Source organism: Lepidochelys kempii, chromosome 10 (genome assembly GCF_965140265.1).
Source record: "Lepidochelys kempii isolate rLepKem1 chromosome 10, rLepKem1.hap2, whole genome shotgun sequence".
NCBI lineage: Eukaryota > Metazoa > Chordata > Testudines > Cheloniidae > Lepidochelys > Lepidochelys kempii.
This window is the reverse complement of record NC_133265.1, coordinates 41,795,690-41,820,111: the sequence shown is the minus strand read 5'-3', so window position 1 is coordinate 41,820,111 and position 24,422 is coordinate 41,795,690. Positions and strand designations below refer to the sequence as shown.

The 24,422-nt window shown below is 40.9% G+C and overlaps 1 protein-coding gene across 1 annotated transcript in view; it reads left to right on the top strand.

The window, feature by feature from the left end:
* The first annotated feature begins 2,282 nt into the window (after positions 1-2,282).
* REC114 (REC114 meiotic recombination protein) overlaps positions 2,283-24,422 on the top strand; it is a 155,088-nt gene continuing 132,948 nt past the window's right edge. The window contains exons 1-2 of the mRNA XM_073361537.1: positions 2,283-2,462; positions 9,131-9,220. Of these exons, the coding sequence (XP_073217638.1) occupies positions 2,283-2,462; positions 9,131-9,220 (270 nt within the window). The remainder of the gene's footprint in view (positions 2,463-9,130; positions 9,221-24,422) is intronic.

Sequence of the window (24,422 nt, the reverse complement as noted above, 5' to 3'; positions counted from 1 at the left end):
ATGATGGGATTAATTGCACCCTCAGCAAATTCGCAGATGACACTAAACTATGGGGAGAGGTAGATAAGCTGGAGGATAGGGATAGGGTCCTGCATGACCTAGACAAATTGGAGGATTGGGCCAAAAGAAATCTGAGGTTCAACAAGGACAAGTGTAAAGTCCTGCACTTAGGAAGGAACAATGCCATACACCGCTGCAGGCTGGGGACCGACTGGCTGAGCAGCAGTTCTGCAGAAAAGGACCTAGGGGTTACAGTGGATGAGAAACTGGATATGAGTCAGCAGTGTGCCCTTGTTGCCAAGAAGGCCAATGGCATATTGGGCTGTATTAGTAGAAGCATTGCCAGCAGATTGAGGGAAGTGATTATTCCCCTCTGTTCGGCACTGGTGAGGCCACACCTGGAGTACTGCGTCCATTTTTGGTCCCCTCGCTACAGAAGGGATGTGGACAAATTGGAGAGAATTCAGCACAGGGCAATGAAAATGATTAGGGGGCTAGGGCACATGATTTATGAGGAGAGGCTGAAGGAACTGGGGTTATTTAGTCTGCAGAAGAGAAGAGTGAGGGGGGATTTGATAGCTGCTTTCAACTACCTGAATGGAGGTTCCAAAGAGGATGGAGCTGGGCTGTTCTCAGTGGTGGCAGAACAAAAAGCACTGGTGTCAAATTGCAGTGTGGGGGGAGGTCTAGGTTGGATATTGAGAAACACTATTTCACTGGGAGGGTGGTGAAGCACTGGAATGGGTTACCAAGGAAGGTGGTGGAATCTCCATCCTTAGAGGTTTTTAAGGCCCAGCTTGACAAAGCATTGGCTGGGAGGGATGATTTACTTGGGGCTAGTCCTGCTTTGAGCAGGGGGTTGGACTAGATGCCCTCCTGAGGTCTCTTCCAACCCTAATCTTCTATGATTCTATAAGACGTGAATGGGGAATGACAGGGTCTATCAAGGTTCCTTCCCCACTCTGAACTCTAGGGTACAGTTGTGGGACCTGCATGAAAACCTCCTAAGCTTACTTTTATCAGCTTAGGTTAAAACTTCCCCAAGGTACAAACTATTTTACCCTTTGCCCTTAAACGTTTGGTGGTGGTAGTGGAAGTCCATCTGGGTTTATTTATTAGGAAAGCGTTATTTGGAAACGTCTTTCCCCCCAAAATCCTCCCAACCCTTGCACCCCACTTCCTGGGGAAGGTTTAGTAAAAATCTTCACCAATTTGCATAGGTGACCACAGACCCAAACCTTTGGATCTTAAGAAGAAAGAAAAAGCATTCAGTTTCTGAAAAGAAGGATTTTAATAGAAGTAAAAAGAATCACCTCTGTAAAATCAGGATGATAAATACCTTACAGGTAATTAGATTCAAAACATAGAGAATCCCTCTCGGCAAAACCTTAAGTTACAAAAAGAGACACAGACAGGAATAAGAAAAGGAGTACTTGTGGCACCTTAGAGACTAACCAATTTATTTGAGCATAAGGTTTCGTGAGCTACAGCTCACTTCATCGGATCTGAAGTGAGCTGTAGCTCACGAAAGCTTATGCTCAAATAAATTGGTTAGTCTCTAAGGTGGCACTAGTACTCCTTTTCTTTTTGCGAATACAGACTAACAGGGCTGTTACTCTGAAACAGACAGGAATATCCATTCTATTCAGCACAGCTTAATTTCTCAACCATTTAAAGAAATCATAATCTAACGCATATCTAGCTAGATTACTTACTAAATTCTAAGACTCCATTCCTGTTCTGTCCCCAGCAAAAGCATCACACAGACAGACACAGACCCTCTGTTTTTCTCCCTCCTCCCAGCTTTTGATAGTATCTTGTCTCCTCATTGGTCATTTTGGTCAGGTGCCAGCTTCTTAACCCTTTACAGGTGAGAGGATTTTTCCTCTGGCCAGGAGGGATTTTAAAGGTGTTTACCCTTCCCTTTATATTTATGACAGGGTCCGAGGAGGGGGAGGTGCTGAGGCGATGTAGGCAACAGATGAAGCCAGAGAATGGGGCTAGCTGGGATGAGGGGAGTGAGGGGATCTAAGAGAGGGAAGGGACCGGGGACTCTGAGGGAAGGGCACGCTGCTGTCTCTGCCCCCACCAGCAGGGTGCGGTCTCTGGACACCTCGCCCCGCGCGCTTTAGGACTTTGCGCTGGGTCGGTCGGCTTTGGGCAGGGAAGGCTCGAGCGGGAAAGAGAGGACGCCACCCAATTGGCTGCCGTCTACTTCTCACCTCGTGATTGGCGTCCGGGTGCCCTCCTGTGGCGCAGTCGTTATCGCCCTTAGCGGTGGAATGGCGGCTGCGGCCGAGGGCGGCCGTGTCTGGCTGGGGCGGAAGGTTTCAGGCTCTGTCTCGGAGCCGGCTGGGACGCTCCCGTGTTCCGGCACCGAGACTTGGCCGCTCAAGCGCTACGGCCGCTTTGTCTCCCCGGGAGCCCCTCCCTGCGGGATGGGAGCTTCGGCCTCCTGGAAGGTGAGGCCTGGTTTGTGCGCTGGGTGTCCCGCGTGGAGCTGCACTCACCGTCACTGCCCTGATTCCCGGCAGCCTCAGTACTTGCCCCCAGACGCCCGTGTGTCCGCCCCAGCGGGGCCCCGCCTCCTCTCCTGCGTACCCTCACTCCGTGCCCCAGCCTCTCTGGACCCCCTAGTCTCTTGTATACCCTCAGTCTGTGCGCTGTAGCTGCCGAGTCTTCCTCACACCCTCGCTTTGTGGTCCTTTGTCACATCCCATAAACTGCATTTAAACATATCTTAAAATTAAACAGTATTTGTTACCCACTGACTTTATGGATGTTTCCAACTTGAATGGGAAGCAACAGGATGGACATGAAGTGTGGGAGAGAGAAATCTGCAGAGGACATGGTGGTGGGTAGGAAATAAGGATAAGGCGTTTTAGATTATAAGTAGGGCCCTACCTAATTCACAGGAAAAATGTGAAATGGACCATGAAATCTGATCTCCCTCATGAAAGCTGGTGCCCAGCCAGGGGCTCCTACCCTGAGTTCCAGCTGCTGTTAGTCCTGGCTGGGGATGGGGAGGGACCAGACTTCCTCTTCCCCTTCAAGGGCTGTTCCTGGTGTGGGTCAGACCCACCTCTGGGATCTTCCCCAGCTGCAGGAAGCTCTGCGGCTCGAGGTGAGCTGTCACCTTCCAGTGCTGGCAGGAGAGTGCCGGGGTGACCGAACATATGGTAACCCACACCCCATATCATATGACTTTCACTTTGGCACTGGCGGTGGCGCTGGCTTTAGAGCAGGATGCCTGGCCAGCAAACTTCCTCTCCGGCTGCTCAGCTCTGAAGACAGTTTCTCTGCCATCAGCAAGGCAGAAGTAAGGGTGATAATCCCACAACCTCCCTATAATAACCTTGCGACCCTTTCACCCTGTCCACCTTTTGGGTTGGGAGGGACCCCCATGGTTACAGCATATGAAATTTCAGATGTAAAGATCTGAAAAGATGAAATTAACTAATTTTAAAACCCACTGGCTATGAAATTGACCAAAATGGACCATGAATTTGGTAGGGCCCGACTCATAAGCTTTTTAGAGCTGGGACTTGAAGTTGTTCTGTTTGTACAAGCTAAGCATGATGGGGCCCTGGTCTATGACTGGGACTCCTAGGTGCTACTGCGATACAAATAATGAATCATAATACTAGGGATCTTTGCCAGTCTCTCCAACTCTTGTGATTTTTTTTTATCATGAGTTTTATGATATTGGGTTACTTTCTCAAAGCTTTTAGAGTTACATGAATATGCTAGAATCTCAGCTTTTATTAAAAAAAAAAAATCCACAAAAATTCTAGCCTTCATGGTTGTGGAGATAAGCTTGAAAGCACAAACGCCTAAAAGGGCAAAAGCGAGAAGGAAAACAAAAAAACTCTACATGTCTTATTGTTAAAGCCAACCATGATCATCATAGAATCATAGAAGATTAGGGTTGGAAGAGACCTCAGGAGGTCATCTAGTCCAACCCCCTGCTCAAAGCAGGACCAACCCCAACTAAATTATCCCTCCCAGCCAATGCTTTGTCAAGCCGGGCCTTAAAAACCTCTAAGGATGGAGATTCCACCACCTTCCTTGGTAACCCATTCCAGTGCTTCACCACCCTCTTCATGAAATAGTTTTTCCTAATACCCAACCTAGACCTTCCGCAAATCATGACCTATGATTTGAATACTTGGATTTGGCATTACTGAGGTGCAGAGCTAGAGGGTACCTCTTCTGGGTTGCCTCTGTGACTAGGCTTCCCAACAGACAGCTTCAGCAGTGCTGAAGTGCTCCAATATGTGAAACTTGAAGTTTTTAAACCATCATTCTGTGAAGAAAATTTAGATAGAAATTTAATAGGACACTGCCATTGTGTTGCATAGGAATATCTTGAAAACCCAGGTTAATTTTGTACTTAGTGTTGTACGTCCTGAATGTACCAAAATCTCTTTTAAGAGAAACCAACAAAACCAAACACTTCTGTACCACTACTCAAATCAGTTAGTCCAATCAAAAGGTAGGAGAAGGAGACTTGAATGTAGGATTCATAATGGATGTCTACCTGCATCCCTAAGTATGCAGTTGCTACTACTGATGCTGCCATAATAATTTGCAACTAAAATGAGAGCACTGGACTTGCTTGAAAGTGAAGTAAATCGGAGTTTGAAAGAGATAATTGGGAAGTATATAGGCAGGCCTAAACTTTGATCAACCTGTTCATTGGTACAAAACACTAGCAGGAACATTGTTTGGGCTTGCATGATGTTAAACCTCTCTTCCTGTTGCATCTTTCTGCTCTTTGCATGCATTCTTAGACATAATCTTTTACGTTTGGTTTATTCCATGACTTTTGTACAGTCTTTTTTATTCTGCTGGTTTGAAAAATTTTAAAAAGAATTTTTTAATGATGGAAGCTTACCCTTTGCATTAAAAGCAAAAATAAATTAGTTTTTTAGGCTCTCAAGATTCCCAAAGGATTTCGTTCTATTTAGGTGATTTTATCCTTAAAAATGTTCACATTTAAAATAAATAGTAAGGACATAGAATGATTGCTCTACTTAATATGTAAAATTAAATGTAATGGGGCTTGTCCTTGAAAAGAAATAGGGGCTTTGACAGTACACCCATGTACCCTGGGTGCTCTTAACAAATAATTTGAAACAGCCTTTTATGATTTAAAATGAAAATTATTGGACTGGATTGTCCATTGCCCAGCACTTTGGGTAGCAGTCATTTATACCAGTAGAAAGGGTATGGAAAAGGCTAGTAAAACAGAATGGTAATGATTTATGCTGACTTTGTATTGGTGTAAATAAACGCACAAAAGAAATGATGGGTTGTTTATCTCTGTCAAGATACTTGGGCTGTCTGAACTGTTAGTTGTTCTCTTTGTACAATGATTTATCCTTGTAAAATCTCTTGTGGTCTGAAGATCCCCAATCTCCTTCCTTAGAAGTTTTTAAGGTTAGACTTGACAAAGCCCTGGCTGGGATGATTTAATTGGGGATTGGTCCTGCTTTGAGCAGGGGGTTGGACTAGATGACCTCCTGAGGTCCCTTCCAACCCTGATATTCTATGATTCAATGATTCTATGAAGTGTGGCAAAATGTGGTAGCTGCAGCTACAGTAGCTCTTGACTGAGAGTCTTAAGATTTAATGGAACTAAGATTTGATTATGATTTTTTTTGTATCAGTGTTCATTTCTGTTGCACAGTATGCAGTTTGTACTGCCTTCAGCTGTGTAATGAATGAACTTAGAAGTAGCCCATGTTGAATTCCACACTACTGAGAGGTGATCAGGGATCAGTTCTGAGTCCAGTTCTGTTCAATATCTTCATCAATGATGGCATAGAGTACACTTATAAAGTTTGCAGACAATATCAAGATGGGAGGGGCTGCAGGTGCTTTGGAGGTTAGGATTATAATTCAGAATGATCTGGACAAACTGGAGAAATGGTCTGAAGTAAATAGGATGAAATTCAATAAGGACAAATGCAAATACTCTACTTAGGAAGGAACAATCAGTTGCACACATACAAAATGGGAAATGACTGCCTAGGAAGGAGTATTGCGGAAAGGGATCTGGGGGTCATAGTGGACTACAAGCTAAACAGGAGTCAACAGTGTAACATCGTTGCAAAAAAAGCAATCATTCTTGGATGTATTAGCAGGAGCGTTGTAAGTAAGATACAAGAAGTAATTCTTCTTCTCTACCCCACACTATTAGGCTTCAATGGGAGTATTGTGTCCAGTTCTGGGCACCATATTTCAGGAAGGATATGGACAAATTGGAGAGTCCAGAGAAGAGCGACAAAAATTATTAAAGGTCTAGAAAGCATGACCTCTGAGGGAAGATTGAAAAAACTGAGTTTGTTAGTCTGGAAAAGAGAAGACGGAGGGGGGACATAACAGTTTTCAAGTACATAAAAGGTTATTACAAGGAGAATATTTTTCTCTTAACCTCTGAGGCTAGGACAAGAAACAATGGTCTTAAATTGCAGCAAGGGGGATTTAGATTGGACATTAGGAAAAAACTTCCTAAGTATCAGGGTGGTTACACACTGGAATAATTTGCCTAGGGAGGTTGTGGAATCTCCATCATTGGAGATTTTTAAGAGTAGGGTAAACAAATACTTGTCAGGGGAGGGCTAGATAATACTTATTCCTGCCGTGAGTGCAGGGGACTGGACTAGATGACCTCTCAAGATCCCTTCCAGCCCTATGATTCTATGTAGGGAATGAATACTTTGGAAACAATTTCATGTTTGATGGTGCTGTTAACTTCACCATAATCACAAATTATGTTTTGTGTTACATATGGTCATTAAGAATATGGAGACCTGATGTGATTTCATAAACCAATATTTTGCTGTTTACACTGTTTTACAAACTATATATTTAAAATAAACAAAAAAGGTATTAAACTGGGGGGGGGGAGAAATTTAAGAGACCTAAGCCTTCCTTTTACATGTCTGTAAATCTTTTTGAACAAAAAATGTCAGTGGAATAGCTACTACTTTTCTTTTTATTTCAATTGATCTGAAAACCTAGTCATGAACAGTAGAATTTTGTCAAATGTCTATATTGTTCATGAAAACAACAAGGAGTGTGGTGGCACCTTAAAGACTAACAGATTTATTTGAGCATAAGCTTTTGTGGGTAAAACCCCCACTTCTTCAGATGCATGGAGAAGTGGGGTTTTTACCCACGAAAGCTTATGCTCAAATAAATCTGTTAGTCTGTAAGGTGCCACCGGACTCCTTGTTGTTTTTGTGGATACAGACTAACACGGCTACCCCCCAAATATTGTTCATGATCTTCCTAAATATACACTGGGAATGTAAACTATGTGGGAATGGACTGTGTCTTTCTTTTTATTTTGTATGGCACTGAGCAGGCTTCACAGGGAGGGCCATCTCCTGTGTGCATTTAATATTCATTCTTGCATAAATGTTTAGTTTTATAGCTTGGAAAATTGGAGTTTAAGTACTAAACATTTCATAATTTAGCAGGATGAAAGCAAAACCAACCCAGAAGCAGTATGGCATTTTTAGAATGGCAAAATTTAAATGCAAGAGAGGGCTCAGAACAATCTGAATATAAAAAAAAGATTTGCTGGAGTATTTTGTCCATCAAAAATCATAAAAGTTTATAAAACCTAACCTGTGAGGAAAGGTTAAAAAATCTGGGCATATTTAGTCTTGAGAATAGAAGACTGAAAGGGGACTTGATAAAAAATATGTTAAGGGCTATTGTAAAGAGGATTGTAATCAATTGTTTTCTATGCTAACTGAAGGTAGGACAAGTAGTAACAAGCTTAATCTGCAGCAAGGGAGAGTTAGGTAGATATTGGGAAAAACTTTCTAACTATAAAGATAGGTAAATACTGGAATAGGCTTCCAAGGGAGGTTGTGGCATCCCTTCCATTAGGGGGCTTTTAAGAACAGACACCTAATGACAAACACCTATAAGGGATTATCTACGTATAATTGCCTCAGCATAAAAGGTTTCAGAGTAACAGCCGTGTTAGTCTGTATTTGCAAAAAGAAAAGGAGTACTTGTGGCACCTTAGAGACTAACCAATTTATTTGAGCATAAGCTTTCGTGAGCTACAGCTCACTTCATTGTATGCATACTGTGGAAAATACAGAAGATGTTTCATTGGATGCATACTGTGGAAAATACAGAAGATGTTTTTATACACACAGACCATTAAAAAAATGGGCGTTTATCACTACAAAAGGTTTTCTCTCCCCCCACCCCACTCTCCTGCTGGTAATAGCATAAAAGGGTGAACTAGATGACCTTTTGTCATCCCTTCCATCCATACATTTCTAAGATTCTGAAATCTAGATCGGTGGTATAAATATTGGTTGCCTGAAAAATAAACCATACAAATCTTTGAAGTATGATAGTTGCTGAAACTTTATTAAAAGAATCTGGGTGAATCAACTGGTCTAACTTCCTTTCATGTGAAAGAAAAGAAATGTTATACAGCTTATCAAGCTCTTTGCATGACAGGAGATTCAAGGTTGAAGGGAAGAAAGTCAGTGTGAATCTTGCTTACTGCAGCTCTGCTTATTATAGAGTTTGTCAGTACTCCAAAGGACTTTAGAACTGAATAGCAGTACAGCTGAAGATTGACTTGTATTATCATTAACTTCTTGCATAAAATTGATTAAATTGAGGAGCAACCCCTGTATTTAAATATCTAAATGCATCATTTCTGCTTTAGATTGAATTGTTCATGAAATCATGATTAATTGTTGAACATAAATATTAAAATTAATAAAATAGTGGTTGATCTTTTTCCCCTCTTTCACAAGTGGTTTGTGGTATCAAGAATGCTGAGAACCACAGTTTCAGATGAGAAAAATTCAAACTTGGTTACCTATAGTTAGGTATCTAAATCTATATTTTAGTGTCTAAATAACAGATCCTTTTCAGAATCAGTGAGCTTTCTCAACTCCCATCGTTATCAATAGGAGTGGAGTGCTCACTATCACTGAAAACTAAGCAGCTTCTTTAGGTGCCTAACTTCTGGCACCCAAGAGTGAAAACTTTGGTTTTACCTGAACCCATTATACTGGCAGTGGGATATACAGGTTTCATGTATATAATTGATTGCTCTCTTGTGTGTGTGTTTTTAAAGGTTTTGGAGTCAAATGAAGAATCAGGCTATCTTATTCTCACCATTGTTGTATCTGGCCATTTCTTTATTTCCCAAAGACGGGCAGTACAGGTAGGTTTTCAGTTTCATGTACTTAAATACATTTCTCAACTCAAGTTAGTAATCAATCTTGGGTCTTTTGTCCTTCCTCAATTTAATGAGGTCTGTTACTGAAAGATATCTGTACCAATTTTACTTAGCACATGCAAATTCTCATGGATGGAAGAAGTTCTCTGAACTTACCTATATAATACTTAAAGTGCACTTTTCTTTCCTTATTGAATAGTGGTGTTTTTTTTGTGTGGCTGATAAACTAAATTTAAAAAGTGTGGTGAAACTGTGCCACTGGTGTCAAAGAATGTCATTGTCAGCAATATGCTGGATACTTTCACATGTGTAGTTCACCTATTTGAGTACATCAGGTAAAAATGTAATTGAAAAATAGTTACATAAAATATGGTTTAAGTGGCTTTTAGAGTTCATCCTCAATGATGGGGGTGGGGAAATTGTGTTTTTAAATGGAGTTTAAATGGTTTAAAACACACCTTACGACCATGTGTAGACGGGTAGACTTTGAAATTTTTAGTTGGTTGTGTTGTAGCCTAGGTTACAAGCCAGCCAGCTTGTATTATTTAAATAAAGTCACAATGACTCCAGAGAAGCCAGCATCAGAGTCTCAGCCAGAACGAATCGGTTCTGTGCCAGGAGGGGCTTGTAGAACTCCTGGTAGGTAGCTTTAGACATGACTGCCTGGGTCTGTGCTGGGAACTGGGATCAGGTATGCTCAGTGTATGCAGAAAACTGACCAAATCCTGCTCTAGATTGTGCAGCAACATGGAGTAGAAACACTGCTTGGTGAATTTTTGCCATAGAAATCCTGTGGTCCAAAGCATTGCTGGGTGAGATGCTCTTCTAGAAAGGAACTACATGTTTATCTAACATCTGCCATGTCCTTGATGCTTAAATTTGGCTGGTACAGTTTTGCTTCAGTTTTACACTCCTTGTCCTCACCTTTAAAGAGTTACACAGCAGTGGCCCACATATGTACTATGTATTCTGTGTTCTACTAATTCTGCTTCCCTTATTTATTGTTCATTCACAAGCACCTTTGCTTTCTCTCACACTACTCCTTAGACCTTGAATGATCTCATCCCTAAAAGTTTCCCCTTTCCAATGTCTTTACAACAATGACCACACTTCTACACCAACCTTATAAAATCTAAACTAATGTTTACATTTTTAAAAAATGGTATTAACACAATGGGTATCATGCTAAAACAATCCAATGTTTTTTTTAACCTCCCTCTTGATGCTTTCTCTGTGTTGTGTAATATCTACTCTAGATTATAAGCAAATATTAAAATGATTAAACAGCTGCACTTAAACTTCTGTGGCTTAAATATGGTTGATCTGGAAATACCTCTATGGTTTGTCATCAAGATGTGTTCCAATTCTTGCACAAACTATTCTGGATGTTGCAAATTTTATTTAGACTGAAATGACATTTTTTGTTTGCAGTATCATCTTTCTGGAGAACATCAACTGGTACTGTTCCACATAAGTTTCTGTTTTGTCTGATTTTCCTGAATTAAATGCCATATTTAGATTCTAGAATCTAAATTTAGATTCTAGAACCTTTTTGAAAAATCTTATTTTTTTGTCTAAGGAGGACCTTAAGGAATCACAGAACATAGGATTATAGGAGTTACAGGGTGGATTTGGGCAGGAAGACTTGATTTAATCATGGATTTCTACATAAAAATGCATTCTTGTTGGTTGTTATAACCTTAATATATATTCTTCACAACTCAGATAGATGTAGGTTTCATTTTAAAACTGTGTAGCTTGTACCTTCTAAAAGTGATTTATTTTGAAAACTTTTCAGATTAGTTTTATAGCTATATCAGAAAATGAATGATTGTTTGGTTATTTCATTTACCAAAGGAGATTGAAGCAGAAATTTATGAAGTCACTGGGAGGTGAACTATCTCCAATTTAACAGGTTAATCATTAATATTTGGAGGATTTTCTTGCCATGCTGTATTAGGAGGAGAACATCACCAGACAGACATTTAAATTGCTTTATTTAACTAAAACAACAACATTTTGTATTCTGGATTTTTTTCTTCAACAGCAAACATAGTATTTTAACAAAACAAGCGTATGAATTTTTGAATTTTGTTAAACATTTGAGTTTTTTAAAATCAGGTTTGTTTTTGTTAAAATTGTTTTTAACTAAAATAGTTAATGAAATATTTAAAAAACAAAAATTAAATCTACTATGTCAGCCGACTTAAAATATTGGCTCTCAGTCGTCTTCACCTTCATTTTCCTGTTTATTCATAATCTGGAAAAGAAAAACAAGTTTTCCTGCTTTTTCAGGTCCCAAACAATTTCTCCCTTAGCTCTGAAGTTCATTATAGTTGGCATTATGGAGGGGTGATTGCTGGATGTCCATGTCATAGCCAACTCCTCTTCTTCAGCAGTTAAGATTTGACCCTGGTACCAAGTACTGAGAATATTTGCAAGAAAATGAGCTAGAGATAGTGCTTGTCCCATTTGTTTTTTTTAAATGCTTGTAATTCAACTCTGTCATTGCATATTTCTCTTTTTAAGATCTCACTCAGTTCCTTCAAAATTTCAACAGCATCAGCAATAAAGCAGCTGTTTCCCTGCATTTTGTTCAAGGCTACAGAAATAGGCTTCAGGATACTCAGCATGTGTTCAACATTTCTTTTAAGCCCAGTGTTGAGAACTTTGGCTGTGACAGTGCCAGCTATTTTTTTCACAATTTTCTTCACAAACTGTCATCAGCTTAGGCCAGTTCTTGATGTAGTGCTCAAAACAGTCCACTACTGAGTTCCATCACATGTCTTATGGGAGAGTTAACTTGGTTCCTCCCACTTTCTTCAGAGCAGCTGCTGCAAAGTGGTTGTTACAGAAGTATTTTGCAATTTCAACATTAGCCTTTATTTCTGGAACACTGAAGTCTTTGGCTAGGTGGTGCATCAAATGAGCACTGCAACCATATGTTATTAACTTGGGACTCTCTTCACTCTCTAAATTTCTTCTCATCTTGGACACATTTGCAGCGTTGTCTGTGACCAAGCTGTATACTAGACATTTGAATTTTTTGTCACAGTTTGTTATAGCTTTTACTGCTACTTCTTGTAAGTATTCTGCTGTGTGCGCATTTCCTGATGTATCAGTTGTTTCTGTAAGGAAGACAGTCCCTTCTTCTGTTGTCACATAAGAACTGTGGACATTGCTCCACAACATTGCGGACACTGCTCCACCCATCAAGACTCAGGTTAACAATTTTACCCTCTAGACCTTTTGCACACTGCTCAATTTCTCTTTCATATACTTTCATCCAGCAATTTGCTTGCGACATCTGCTCTGTTGGGTGGACTATATCCTGGTCTTAGTGACTGAACTATGTTAATGAAGTGTGTGCTCTCAACTATTTGGAAAGGAGAGTCTGTTGCAACAAACCGGGCAATTTTTTCATCAATTACCTCTTTTTGTAATCTGCTGGTTCTTATCACAAATTTATCTGTGGTTGTTTCTGGATGATGAAGATTTTTTTTTCTTTTTGCTACAGGCAATATACTGTGGCTGTTTGACATACATGATGTGAATGAAACGCTATCATTGGCAGATAACTCTGAAACTATAGAAAATATTGGTGATCTTGAAGGTGGAGAGTCTTCAGAATCCTTGTATGTTGAGGATGGATTCTCCTAAACAAAATAAGTCAATGCAGTTATTTTATTATTATTACCATACTGCTCATTTAGTATTACTCATTGCATTCGCTGACACTCAGTACTACTTTAAAGGTTTCAGAGTAGCAGCCGTGTTAGTCTGTATTCGCAAAAAGAAAAGGAGTACTTGTGGCACCTTAGAGACTAACCAATTTATTTGAGCATAAGCTTTCGTGAGCTACAGCTCACTTCATCAGCCACTCCATACGGCTAAATTCAGTGCCTTGCATAATGACAGGTTTCAGAGTAGCAGCCGTGTTAGTCTGTATTTGCAAAAAGAAAAGGAGTACTCAAGTCCAATTTCTGTGTGTTTTTCATGGGTTTGGCATGTCTGCTCCTAGTCCTGAATTGTTGTATTTTTCTGTTTTTTTATTTCTAATTCAACTGATCATGTAATTTCATGTCCTCTAACATTAAACAAACAATAGACTAAACTGTTATACAAGTCCAGCAGAGCACTGTAGAGACAAATTCTAATGAGATTTTTCTGGCTTCAGCAATGATTGAGGAGCCGGAGCCAAAAATAGGAGAATTTGATAGATTACATTAAAAAATGGGGGGGGGGGGAGAAATTTCCTTTGTTACAGTTGGGTAAAAAGGGGATGTAAGAATATTTCAAACGGCAGTTTTGCCTGTTTTAAACAAAAAATGAGTTCAACTGATGTTATACAAATGTTCAACCAGAATGGAATAAGGAACCAAATGCAGCTAAATCAGCACATTAGAGTGAAAATGGCTCACTCTGTATACCTCCTATTTTTCTTAATGTGATAAAAGGTTAGAACAAGACTGTTCTTCAGTGGTGTGTGGGTGTGTTCACTTTTATGTTGAAAATTTTGTGGATAGATTTTTTTTTTAAAAAGTCCACCAAGACATGAGAGTTAAATACTGAAGTCTGAACATAAAACTTCTATATTTTAGATGGAATTTACATCTCAGTTTACTATAGAAGAGTGATGAGTTCAAGTTTGATGAGACTACAAGTTTGGTTGATAAAGGTGTTTGTGTTGGTGTGTAATATACTTAGATTTCTGTAGGGCGTTTCACTTAGTACTATGTGACTTTTGATTAAAAGATACAAAATTGACATAGATGTATGAAGTGTATGATCTATGTGCTAAGAATGACTTCTGGGAGTATTTTGTGATCTACCACTGCCAAAAATATTTGTAAAATAATTATATCTTCACATATCCTATCACTCTTCCTTTTCTGCTAGGTAACCATTCATATTCTCAATTCCTGTTGCAAATTGTAGAATTGTGTCCATGAACAGTCAGAAGTGTGATATTTAATGAATTAATGTCTACCTGCCATTTTGCAATTAGAAATTTAAAAATTTATTGCCAAAAGGACTTACTTAAAAGTAGTTTAACATTCAAAATCAACTATTTTAAAGCAACTGGACCTGTGTAACATCTTATGCTTTGAAAAATAATGAATTGTTGGTTCCTCTGGCCAGAATAAGCGAATCCCTGGGCTTCATGATAACTTCCAAAACAATGTTTTGGAAAATGTTTGAGGATGCTTCAAAGTGAATTATTAAAGCACCTGCAGCTGTAATGGGTAATTGGTTGCTTGCAACTTCAGTGTTTCTGTTAGATGCACAAAGAACTAATCAGTTTGCCTTTTGGTGGTCTCACAGAATTGAATCTACTCACTGCAGGTATGGCGCCTCCTCCTGGAAACTGGGGATTAGCTCTTGAGGCCAACACCCCATCCTGTGGTCTCATGCCATCACACTCTCTGATTTGCAGTCCCTCTCCCACTCCAGGAACTGCAGTGTCCTCTTCATGACTCAGCCCTCTGGTCAATTCAGTCAGCATTCCCCCATTCTGGAGTACTGTTCTCCAAATTCTCTGTTACTCCCACAGTGACTCAGGCAGTCTTCCAGTTCATTGGTGCCACTTCCCCAGTGGCAGGTAGGGAAACCCCGGGCCCACCCTCTATTTCAAGTTCCAGTCCAGGGACCCTCTTTCCAGTTGTTCTGGCTTTCCTCTCCCAGCCCTCAGTGCTCCGTCCCTGGATTGCTTCCTACAACTCCTGGTTTCCTTCCTTGCCCTGGGTGTACCAGCTCCAAACCACTTCCCAGGGCGTGACTGCAGCCTACACATCTCTGTAACATCCAAACATGCCTCCCTCTTCCCAGGGAATGACTGCCCTTCTAGCTTCTGGGTTTTATAGGCCCCGCCTATTCCTGCACAGCTGAACCTGCTTCCAATCAATTCCCTGCTCCTTGGCTCTTCCTCCAGGTGCAACCTGTGGAGTTAATAGGTCTAGGTGGCCACCTTAACCCTTTCCACACCTGTGTGGAGTGGACACTCCATCTCAGGTGGATAATGGGTATGCTTTCAAGATTTTTTGTTGTTGTACACATTCTTGTATGGCTTTGCCCAAGACTTGATTGTGTCTATCCACAATAACATACTCTCACAAAATAATAGGTCCAATGAAAGGCATTACCTCACCCATCTTGTCTGCACAATAACACGGAACAGTCACTTTCCTTGTAAAATTGGCTGAAATCAGAAGATTCTAACAGACCCCAAATGAGGGTAAGTGGAGGTTCCATGAATTGGCAGGATGATTACCTGTTTTATTCGTATTATAATTCTGTAATTAACAGAAAATTCCTGAGGTGTGATTCAAATCCAGGTTTTCCAATATGAAGTTCTTTATCTGGAATCAAATTACACAGGGTAACATTTTTTAAACATATTTTTACTATAGATGTCAGGGTGAATAAAAATTGATGTATTTAAAAAAAATCAGAATAATATTTTTTAAAATTTGTATTTAAATTATAATTTTTCTTTTTAAAAACAAGCCTGTTTAAACGAAATCTGAATTTAACACAAAATATGTTAAGGTCTAAATTTATTATCTTTTAAGACTTGTAAATAAAAGTAAATATGGTGAGCCTCTATCAAAAACTTGGAGTTAAAGGCAGCATTTCTTTATTAAGAAGGAATCAGAGGAAAAATATGTAAATTTTGATGTCAAGCTTTATAACTATGGCATATGTCATGTGCCGTATTCAGGGCTTGATCCTGTGGAGAACACAGGGGCTGTGCTACTGGGTATAAGGGACTGGCAGATTCATCACAGGCCTTGGGACCCAACCTCTGATTCTGGGAGACATCATGTATCTTATCAGGATCAGGTCTCATACTCCTATTTTATAGCTTCTCCCTATCTGAGTTCTCATTGGCTCAGTTCTTAAATTATGAATATTTGACTCCATCCACTAAGGAAACAATGGTTATATCAACTAATGAGAATGCACCTTTCTTTAGAAAATAGCTGAAGTACAAATGGAAAAGATTAAAATTGATGATTTAAATCAAGGCTTTCCACTTTGATTTAAATAAATCCACCCTGAAGTATGTCTAATCGCTGCGTACCAGAGAATACAAAAAGAGAGCTTCAAAGAGCTTACAGTCTAAGTATAGATTTAGACAACAGATAGATACAGACAACACATGGGGGAGTACAAGGAACAATGAGACAGTATTGGTCAATATGATAGGCTGTGGTCTCAGCATACCAGTGGCCTAACAGTTGGCAAGTATTTTGTAAGTGTCATGGTAAAGGAGACTTTTAAGAAGGGGTTTGAAAAAGGATGAGATCACTTTGCAGATGTTTATGGGGAACTCCTTCCCTGGGAGAGAGGCAGTATGGGAGGAAGCATGTTTGAAATTTTACCAAGTGGGTGATGGAGGCTAACTTTGTTGGCCCATCAGAGGTGGGAGTTGACATGTTGATATTGAATGAGAGATAATAGGAAAGGTGGAGTTAGGACATGAAAGGCCTTGCAAGTGCAGACAACTAGCTTATGTTTGGTGCGATAGAGAAGGGTAGCCAGTTGAAGGATGCAAAGAAAGGGGTGAACTGGTCAAACTGATGGGCTAAGAAAATGATCTTTGCAGCAATATTTGAATGAATACAAGCAGGACAAAATCGTATTTGTCAAGGCTAGAGAAGAGGTTGTTGCAGTAATCGAGAAGCAAGATGAGAGCCTGGACAAAAGTTTGAGCTGTGTGGATGGATAGGGAAAGGTGGAATCTTTGACATGGTATGCAGAAAAAAATTGGCAAGATTTAGACAGTCTGGATATGAGGACCTAGAGAAATGTGGATTTGTGCATTATTGCCTAGCTTTCTCTTTGACTTCTCCAGCCCAGTGGAATCTCGGATGGCAAATCTACAACAGAAAGGTCATAGATGACTTGTTGATAGCCCGTCCACATGAGATTGTGTCTGTACACACTGATCAGATGTTTCAACTGCTGGTTCTTTGACTTCTGTTTTCAGAGAATCATAGAATCATAGAATATCAGGGTTGGAAGGGACCCCAGAAGGTCATCTAGTCCAACCCCCTGCTCGAAGCAGGACCAATTCCCAGTTAAATCATCCCAGCCTGGGCTTTGTCAAGCCTGACCTTAAAAACCTCTAAGGAAGGAGATTCTACCACCTCCCTAGGTAACGCATTCCAGTGTTTCACCACCCTCTTAGTGAAAAAGTTTTTCCTAATATCCAATCTAAACCTCCCCCACTGCAACTTGAGACCATTACTCCTCGTTCTGTCATCTGCTACCGTTGAGAACAGTCTAGAGCCATCCTCTTTGGAACCCCCTTTCAGGTAGTTGAAAGCAGCTGTCAAATCCCCCCTCATTCTTCTCTTCTGCAGGCTAAACAATCCCAGCTCCCTCAGCCTCTCCTCATAACTCATGTGTTCCAGTCCCCTAATCATTTTTGTTGCCCTTCGCTGGACTCTCTCCAATTTATCCACATCCTTCTTGAAGTGTGGGGCCCAAAACTGGACACAGTACTCCAGATGAGGCCTCACCAATGTCGAATAGAGGGGAACGATCACGTCCCTCGATCTGCTCGCTGTGCCCCTACTTATACATCCCAAAATGCCATTGGCCTTCTTGGCAACAAGGGCACACTGCTGACTCATATCCAGCTTCTCGTCCACTGTCACCCCTAGGTCCTTTTCCGCAGAACTGCTGCCTAGCCATTCGGTCCCTAGTCCGTAGCTGAGCATTGGGTTCTTCCGTCCTAAGTGCAGGACCCTGCACTTATCCTTATTGAACCTCATCAGATTTCTTTTGGCCCAATCCTCCAATTTGTCTAGGTCCTTCTGTATCCTATCCCTCCCCTCCAGCGTATCTACCACTCCTCCCAGTTTAGTATCATCCGCAAATTTGCTGAGAGTGCAATCCACACCATCCTCCAGATCATTTATGAAGATATTGAACAAAACCGGCCCCAGGACCGACCCTTGGGGCACTCCACTTGATACCAGCTGCCAACTAGACATGGAGCCATTGATCACTACCCGTTGAGCCCGACAATCTAGCCAGCTTTCTACCCACCTTATAGTGCATTCATCCAGCCCATACTTCCTTAACTTGCTGACAAGAATACTGTGGGAGACCGTGTCAAAAGCTTTGCTAAAGTCAAGAAACAATACATCCACTGCTTTCCCTTCATCCACAGAACCAGTAATCTCATCATAAAAGGCGATTAGATTAGTCAGGCATGAACTTCCCTTGGTGAATCCATGCTGGCTGTTCCTGATCACTTTCCTCTCATGCAAGTGCTTCAGGATTGATTCTTTGAGGACCTGCTCCATGATTTTTCCAGGGACTGAGGTGAGGCTGACTGGCCTGTAGTTCCCAGGATCCTCCTTCTTCCCTTTTTTAAAGATTGGCACTACATTAGCCTTTTTCCAGTCATCTGGGACTTCCCCGGTTCGCCACGAGTTTTCAAAGATAATGGCCAATGGCTCTGCAATCACAGCCGCCAATTCCTTCAGCACTCTCGGATGCAATTCGTCCGGCCCCATGGACTTGTGCACGTCCAGCTTTTCTAAATAGTCCCTAACCACCTCTATCTCCACAGAGGGCTGGCCATCTCTTCCCCATTTTGTGATGCCCAGAGCAGCAGTCTGGGAGCTGACCTTGTTCGTGAAGACAGAGGCAAAAAAAGCATTGAGTACATTAGCTTTTTCCAAATCCTCTGTCATTAGGTTGCCTCCCTCATTCAGTAAGGGGCCCACACATTCCTTGGCTTTCTTCTTGTTGCCAACATACCTGAAGAAACCCTTCTTGTTACTCTTGACATCTCTGGCTAGCTGCAGCTCCAGGTGCGATTTGGCCCTCCTGATATCATTCCTACATGCCCGAGCAATATTTTTATACTCTTCCCTGGTCATATGTCCAACCTTCCACTTCTTGTAAGCTTCTTTTTTATGTTTAAGATCCGCTAGGATTTCACCATTAAGCCAAGCTGGTCGCCTGCCATATTTACTATTCTTTCGACTCATCTGGATGGTTTGTCCCTGTAACCTCAACAGGGATTCCTTGAAATACAGCCAGCTCTCCTGGACTCCTTTCCCCTTCAAGTTAGTCCCCCAGGGGATCCTGGCCATCCATTCCCTGAGGGAGTCGAAGTCTGCTTTCCTGAAGTCCAGGGTCCGTATCCTGCTGCTTACCTTTCTTCCCTGCGTCAGGATCCTGAACTCAAGCAACTCATGGTCACTGCCTCCCAGATTCCCATCCACTTTTGCTTCCCCCACTAATTCTACCTGGTTTGTGAGCAGCAGGTCAAGAAAAGCGCCCCCCCTAGTTGGCTCCTCTAGCACTTGCGCCAGGAAATTGTCCCCTACGCTTTCCAAAAACTTCCTGGATTGTCTATGCACCGCTGTATTGCTCTCCCAGCAGATATCAGGAAAATTAAAGTCACCCATGAGAATCAGGGCATGCAATCTAGTAGCTTCCGTGAGCTGCCGGAAGAAAGCCTCATCTACCTCATCCCCCTGGTCCGGTGGTCTATAGCAGACTCCCACTAAGAAGCTACTTAGTGTCTTCTCAGGAGTTGATCTACTTTTATCAGACTTTCCTGCTTCAAGTCCAGTCTTGCTGAAGGAAAGATTTCACAAATTGTATTTCTTCTAGGACCTTCTCAAGTACTTGCCTACCAGGGACCTCACTTACTTTGTGGAAACTGTTCTGTGGTATGATGCATCTCTCTATCCTACAAACTATCCTGCTTATCAGTGGAGTTATGAGCTTCAAGAACCAGATTATCTGCTGCACTACTGAGGGAGCCCCATTCAATTCAAGACAAATGATTGTCTCCGGCAACTCATCAGAACAACGTTCTAGTGTTATATGCAGTTAAGAGGATAGCTTTATTCTTCCCTCTGTGTTTGGTAGTTGCCATTCAGATGTAAAGTGGCAATAGGGCCTCTGTGACATACTTGCACTTCCAGGATAAAATGAGAAAGTATAGTTAAAAATCCTGAATGAAACAAGGGAAATCTCTTACTCCTGGACAGGCAGTTTTGTTGGTTACTTATTACTTGTATTGTTTATAGCGATATTTGCTAGGTGCTTACCAAGCCTTCATTAAGGACTGCCTCTGCTTTGAGGTGCTCACAACATAAGGCATCTAATTATTACAACAACCCACATTTGAGCAAAAGAAGAGCCTGTAAGCCAGTTGACTAAGCACCAGTCGGATGCATGAGAATGAGAACTAAATCATCAAGTCCTGAACTTCCTGAATTGCGGGAAGGTTCTATTCCAGGATCCTCATACTCCCAGACCTATAGCACCTGAAATTCTTGTCTGGGAACAAAAGAGGTTTTACCTTCTGGAACATGAGTATTCAAGATAGCTCATGGACTTCCTGCTCAACTGGAGAAACCGTCCACAAATCTGGAACTCAGAGAACTTGATCTTCATGATGCTCTTGAGAGAACAAGAATCCTATTTTGTCTTGCAACCAGAGTAGTTGTTAGGCTTGGCAGAATTTGATTTTTTTTTAATTTTGACTGATAATGTTTATTTTTAAGCATTTTTAATCAATTTAAATTTTCACAGTTGTGCAAATGTAACGCCTACACACCCTGGTTGTCAGCAGGTGGGATTGAACCTGGGACCTCTGGACTTTAGTGCATGAGCTTCTACTGCATGAGCTAAATGCCATATGGCTTTTAGCCAAGGCTGTAGAGCAGACTAATTAATCTCTCTCTCTAAGTGGTCTCGGTGCCACTAGATGGGACAGAACACCACACCCAGGCGGTGGGTGGGTTACACAAAATTATGGGTTTTAAGTATTTTTTTATTTTTATCAATTTAAATTCACATAGTTGTGGGAATTATGGGAGAGTCAGACAGTAGGTGGGGTCAGACAATACTTAATGACAGTAGATGCTGAGATTCAAAAAGTTAGGTTTATAACCGTTAAGATAAAAATTGTCCACATTACATGTCAAAATGTTACAAAGTAAATATCCTTACATCAAACTCTAATAAGTTCTCAAGGAGCATTTTTCTTAATTTGCCTGGCTGTATATTTTGATTATCGTCAGTGGAAATATTTTTTCATAGGTTTGTGTGTGTGTGGTAAAATTGGTGTTTACTCACATTTACCAATAAAAATATAACCCTTCCAAGCCTAGATATATTGGAACACCTTCTAGATAGGCCCCTGATTGGGTATGAGTCCTAGCTTCCTGATGCTCCAAGTCTCAGCATTAGGAGTTTTGTAGCAAATTCCCTCCATTTCTAGCACATTCCTTCCACGCCTTTTATGCAACATGTTAACTCTTCCCAGTTCCTTAGAAAAGTGTGTCTACAGAGAGGCTGTCAGGAGACTAGTGGAAGGATAGGATTCTTCAGGTAATCTGTGAATCTTCTTTCTTTGAATATATGGAGGAATCTTCCCTCAATCTTCTATTACTTTCTGTCATAAATATAAAGGGAAGGTTAAACCCCTTTAAAATCCCTCCTGGCCAGAGGAAAAACCTTTTCACCTGTAAAGGGTTAAGAAGCTAGGATAACCTCGCTGGCACCTGACCAAAATGACCAATGAGGAGACAAGATACTTTCAAAAGCTGGAGGAAGGGAGAAACAAAGGCTCTCTCTGTCTGTCTGTGTGATGCTTTGGCCGGGAACAGAACAGGAATGGAGTCTTAGAACTTAGTAAGTAACCTAGCTAGATATGCGTTAGATTCTGTTTGTTTAAATGGCTGAGAAAATAAGCTGTGCTGAATGGAATGGATATTCCTGTTTTTGTGTCTTTTTGTAACTTAAGGTTTTGCCGAGAGGGATTCTCTGTTTTGAATCTAATTACCCTGTAAGGTATTTACCATCCTGATTTTACAGAGGTGATTCTTTTACTTTTTCTTCAATTAAAATTCTTCTTTTAAGAACCTGATTGCTTTTTTCATTGTTCTTAAGATCCAAGGGTTTGGGTCTGTGTTCACCTATGCAAATTAGTGAAGATTTATATCAAGCCTTCCCCAGGAAAGGGGGTGTAGGGTTTGGGGAGGATTTTGGGGGGAAAGATGTTTCCAAGTGGGCTCTTTCCCGGTTATATATCTGTTAGACACTTGGTGGTGGCAGCAATAAAGTCCAAGGGAAAAAGGAAAATAGTATGTACCTTGGGGAAGTTTTAACCTAAGCTGGTAAAAATAAGCTTAGGAGGTGTTCATACAGGTCCCCACATCTGTACCCTAGAGTTCAGAGTGGGGAAGGAACCTTGACACTTTCTATTAAATGTTTTTCCTCTTAGCAATTACATTGGCCAGAAGAGCTAGAATGCTCAGGGAGATTTTCTCTATATGCAGTTTTTTCCCAGCTGAAGTGATTCTCAGGCCTGCCCTGGAATTTCTGTCCACCAAAATTGTTTTTTACTTGAACCAGTTTATTTACCTCTGTTAAGAATGCTGGAGACACAACTCAGTTTATGTGAACCAACATGGCTATTGCATCATACTTTCTTTTTAAGCAAGAGATACCACACACTGCAAACTGGAGGCCAATGTTAAATACATTGTCACTTATTAATCCTGATGCTGAACACTGCTTTCGAACAAGACTGGCAAATGCTCACTATCTTTCTGGAAAAAAACTCAGCTGACTCTCTAGAAGCATGTGGTACAACAGTTAAAGACTCAGCAGTTGAAAAAGTGAAGAACTCTCTCACCATATTCAAAAAATGTGCATACATGGCTGATGAATGCACCAATGCAAATAGGCATCAAGTATTAAGTCATTGTGTATATTATCTTGATGTCCATTAGAGGCCAATAGATGCATTCTAGATGTTCAGGTTATAGAAGACGCATCAGCTGCATCTGTGGCATCTTAGAAGAGTTAAATGCTTGTAAACTGAACCCCAAACAGATGGCTGCTTGTACATTTGATGGAGCTGCAAACGTCTCTGGAAGACACGGTGAAGCACAAGCTTTGCTCCGAGAAAAGTGTAACCCTAATCTCTCCTATACACACTGCAAAGGCCATTTACTCCAGTTAGCACTAGTATGAGCTACAGAATCTTCAAAACACATTAAAAAGCTATAAATTTAATGGCTTTGTTATACTCTTTTTTTTCAGCAAGAGAACAGAAGGCCTGAATGGCTTGGAAACAAATAGAAGATACACTGGGACTGAAGTTCAAATTAGTCCAACCTGGGAAAACCTGCTGGCTTTCTAATGAGCGATTCTTGGCTGTTGTCTTAAAATTACTGCAACCGTTATTACTGGCTTTGGAAAGTATCCAACAGGATAGGTCAGATCTAAGTAGTGAGGCTGGTGGACTACTTTTGTTACTGATGCCATTCTCTCTCGTAAGTCTACTGTTGAAACCAGTTGGGTCATTAAACAATGTCATCCAGGTATCTGCTACAACACTAGTAGATCCCTGTCTAGCAATAGAAGCTACCCTTGGATCAATCAGAGATATCCATTGAAAATGTACAGGATGAAACAAAAACTTCAGTCCAGAAGTTGACTAATGAAGGTACTTATATTAACTCCGTAAGTGAAGAGGACAAGAAGTGTGTGTTAAGTCAGCTGAAAAAGTACATAGACTTGATTCTTACAAATCTACAATAGCAGTTTCTGGATTCTACTCAATCTCCCCGTAGCTTTTACAGATGCCTGTCTTATAAAACACCTACAGTTGAGTGGAGTGAGGCACTACCAGAAATGGGGCTGACATGTGATCAGGACAGAATAGAGAATTTGAACACAGAGTGGAATATCATACAACAAACTAATGAAGATTTAACTTCAGCTTCTTCTTTACTATCACTAGTGGTTCGACCCAATCTTTGTGCTATGTTTCCTGGGATGAAAGAAGTAGGAATTCATCTCTCGCTACTCCCAGTCACAACAGCTACAGTTGAGCATTCTTTTTCCTCATTGAATAGAACTTTGTGTTCTGAAAGAAGTCTCCTTCTGCCTGATCATGAGCAGGGATCTGGGGCAAAAATTGGGGATTGGTCCTGCTTTGAGTAGGGGGTTGGACTAGATGACTTCCTGAGGTCCCTTTCAACCCTGATATTCTATGATTCTATGATATATCATGAAGGACTGGACGTTAACGGACCCACAAGAAGACACCGAACAGTAGTGCAAAAATTACAACAAGAAACCAAGAAGGATGTAGATGTTGTGCTTCATAGTAGGCTTGAGTAGCCAACTT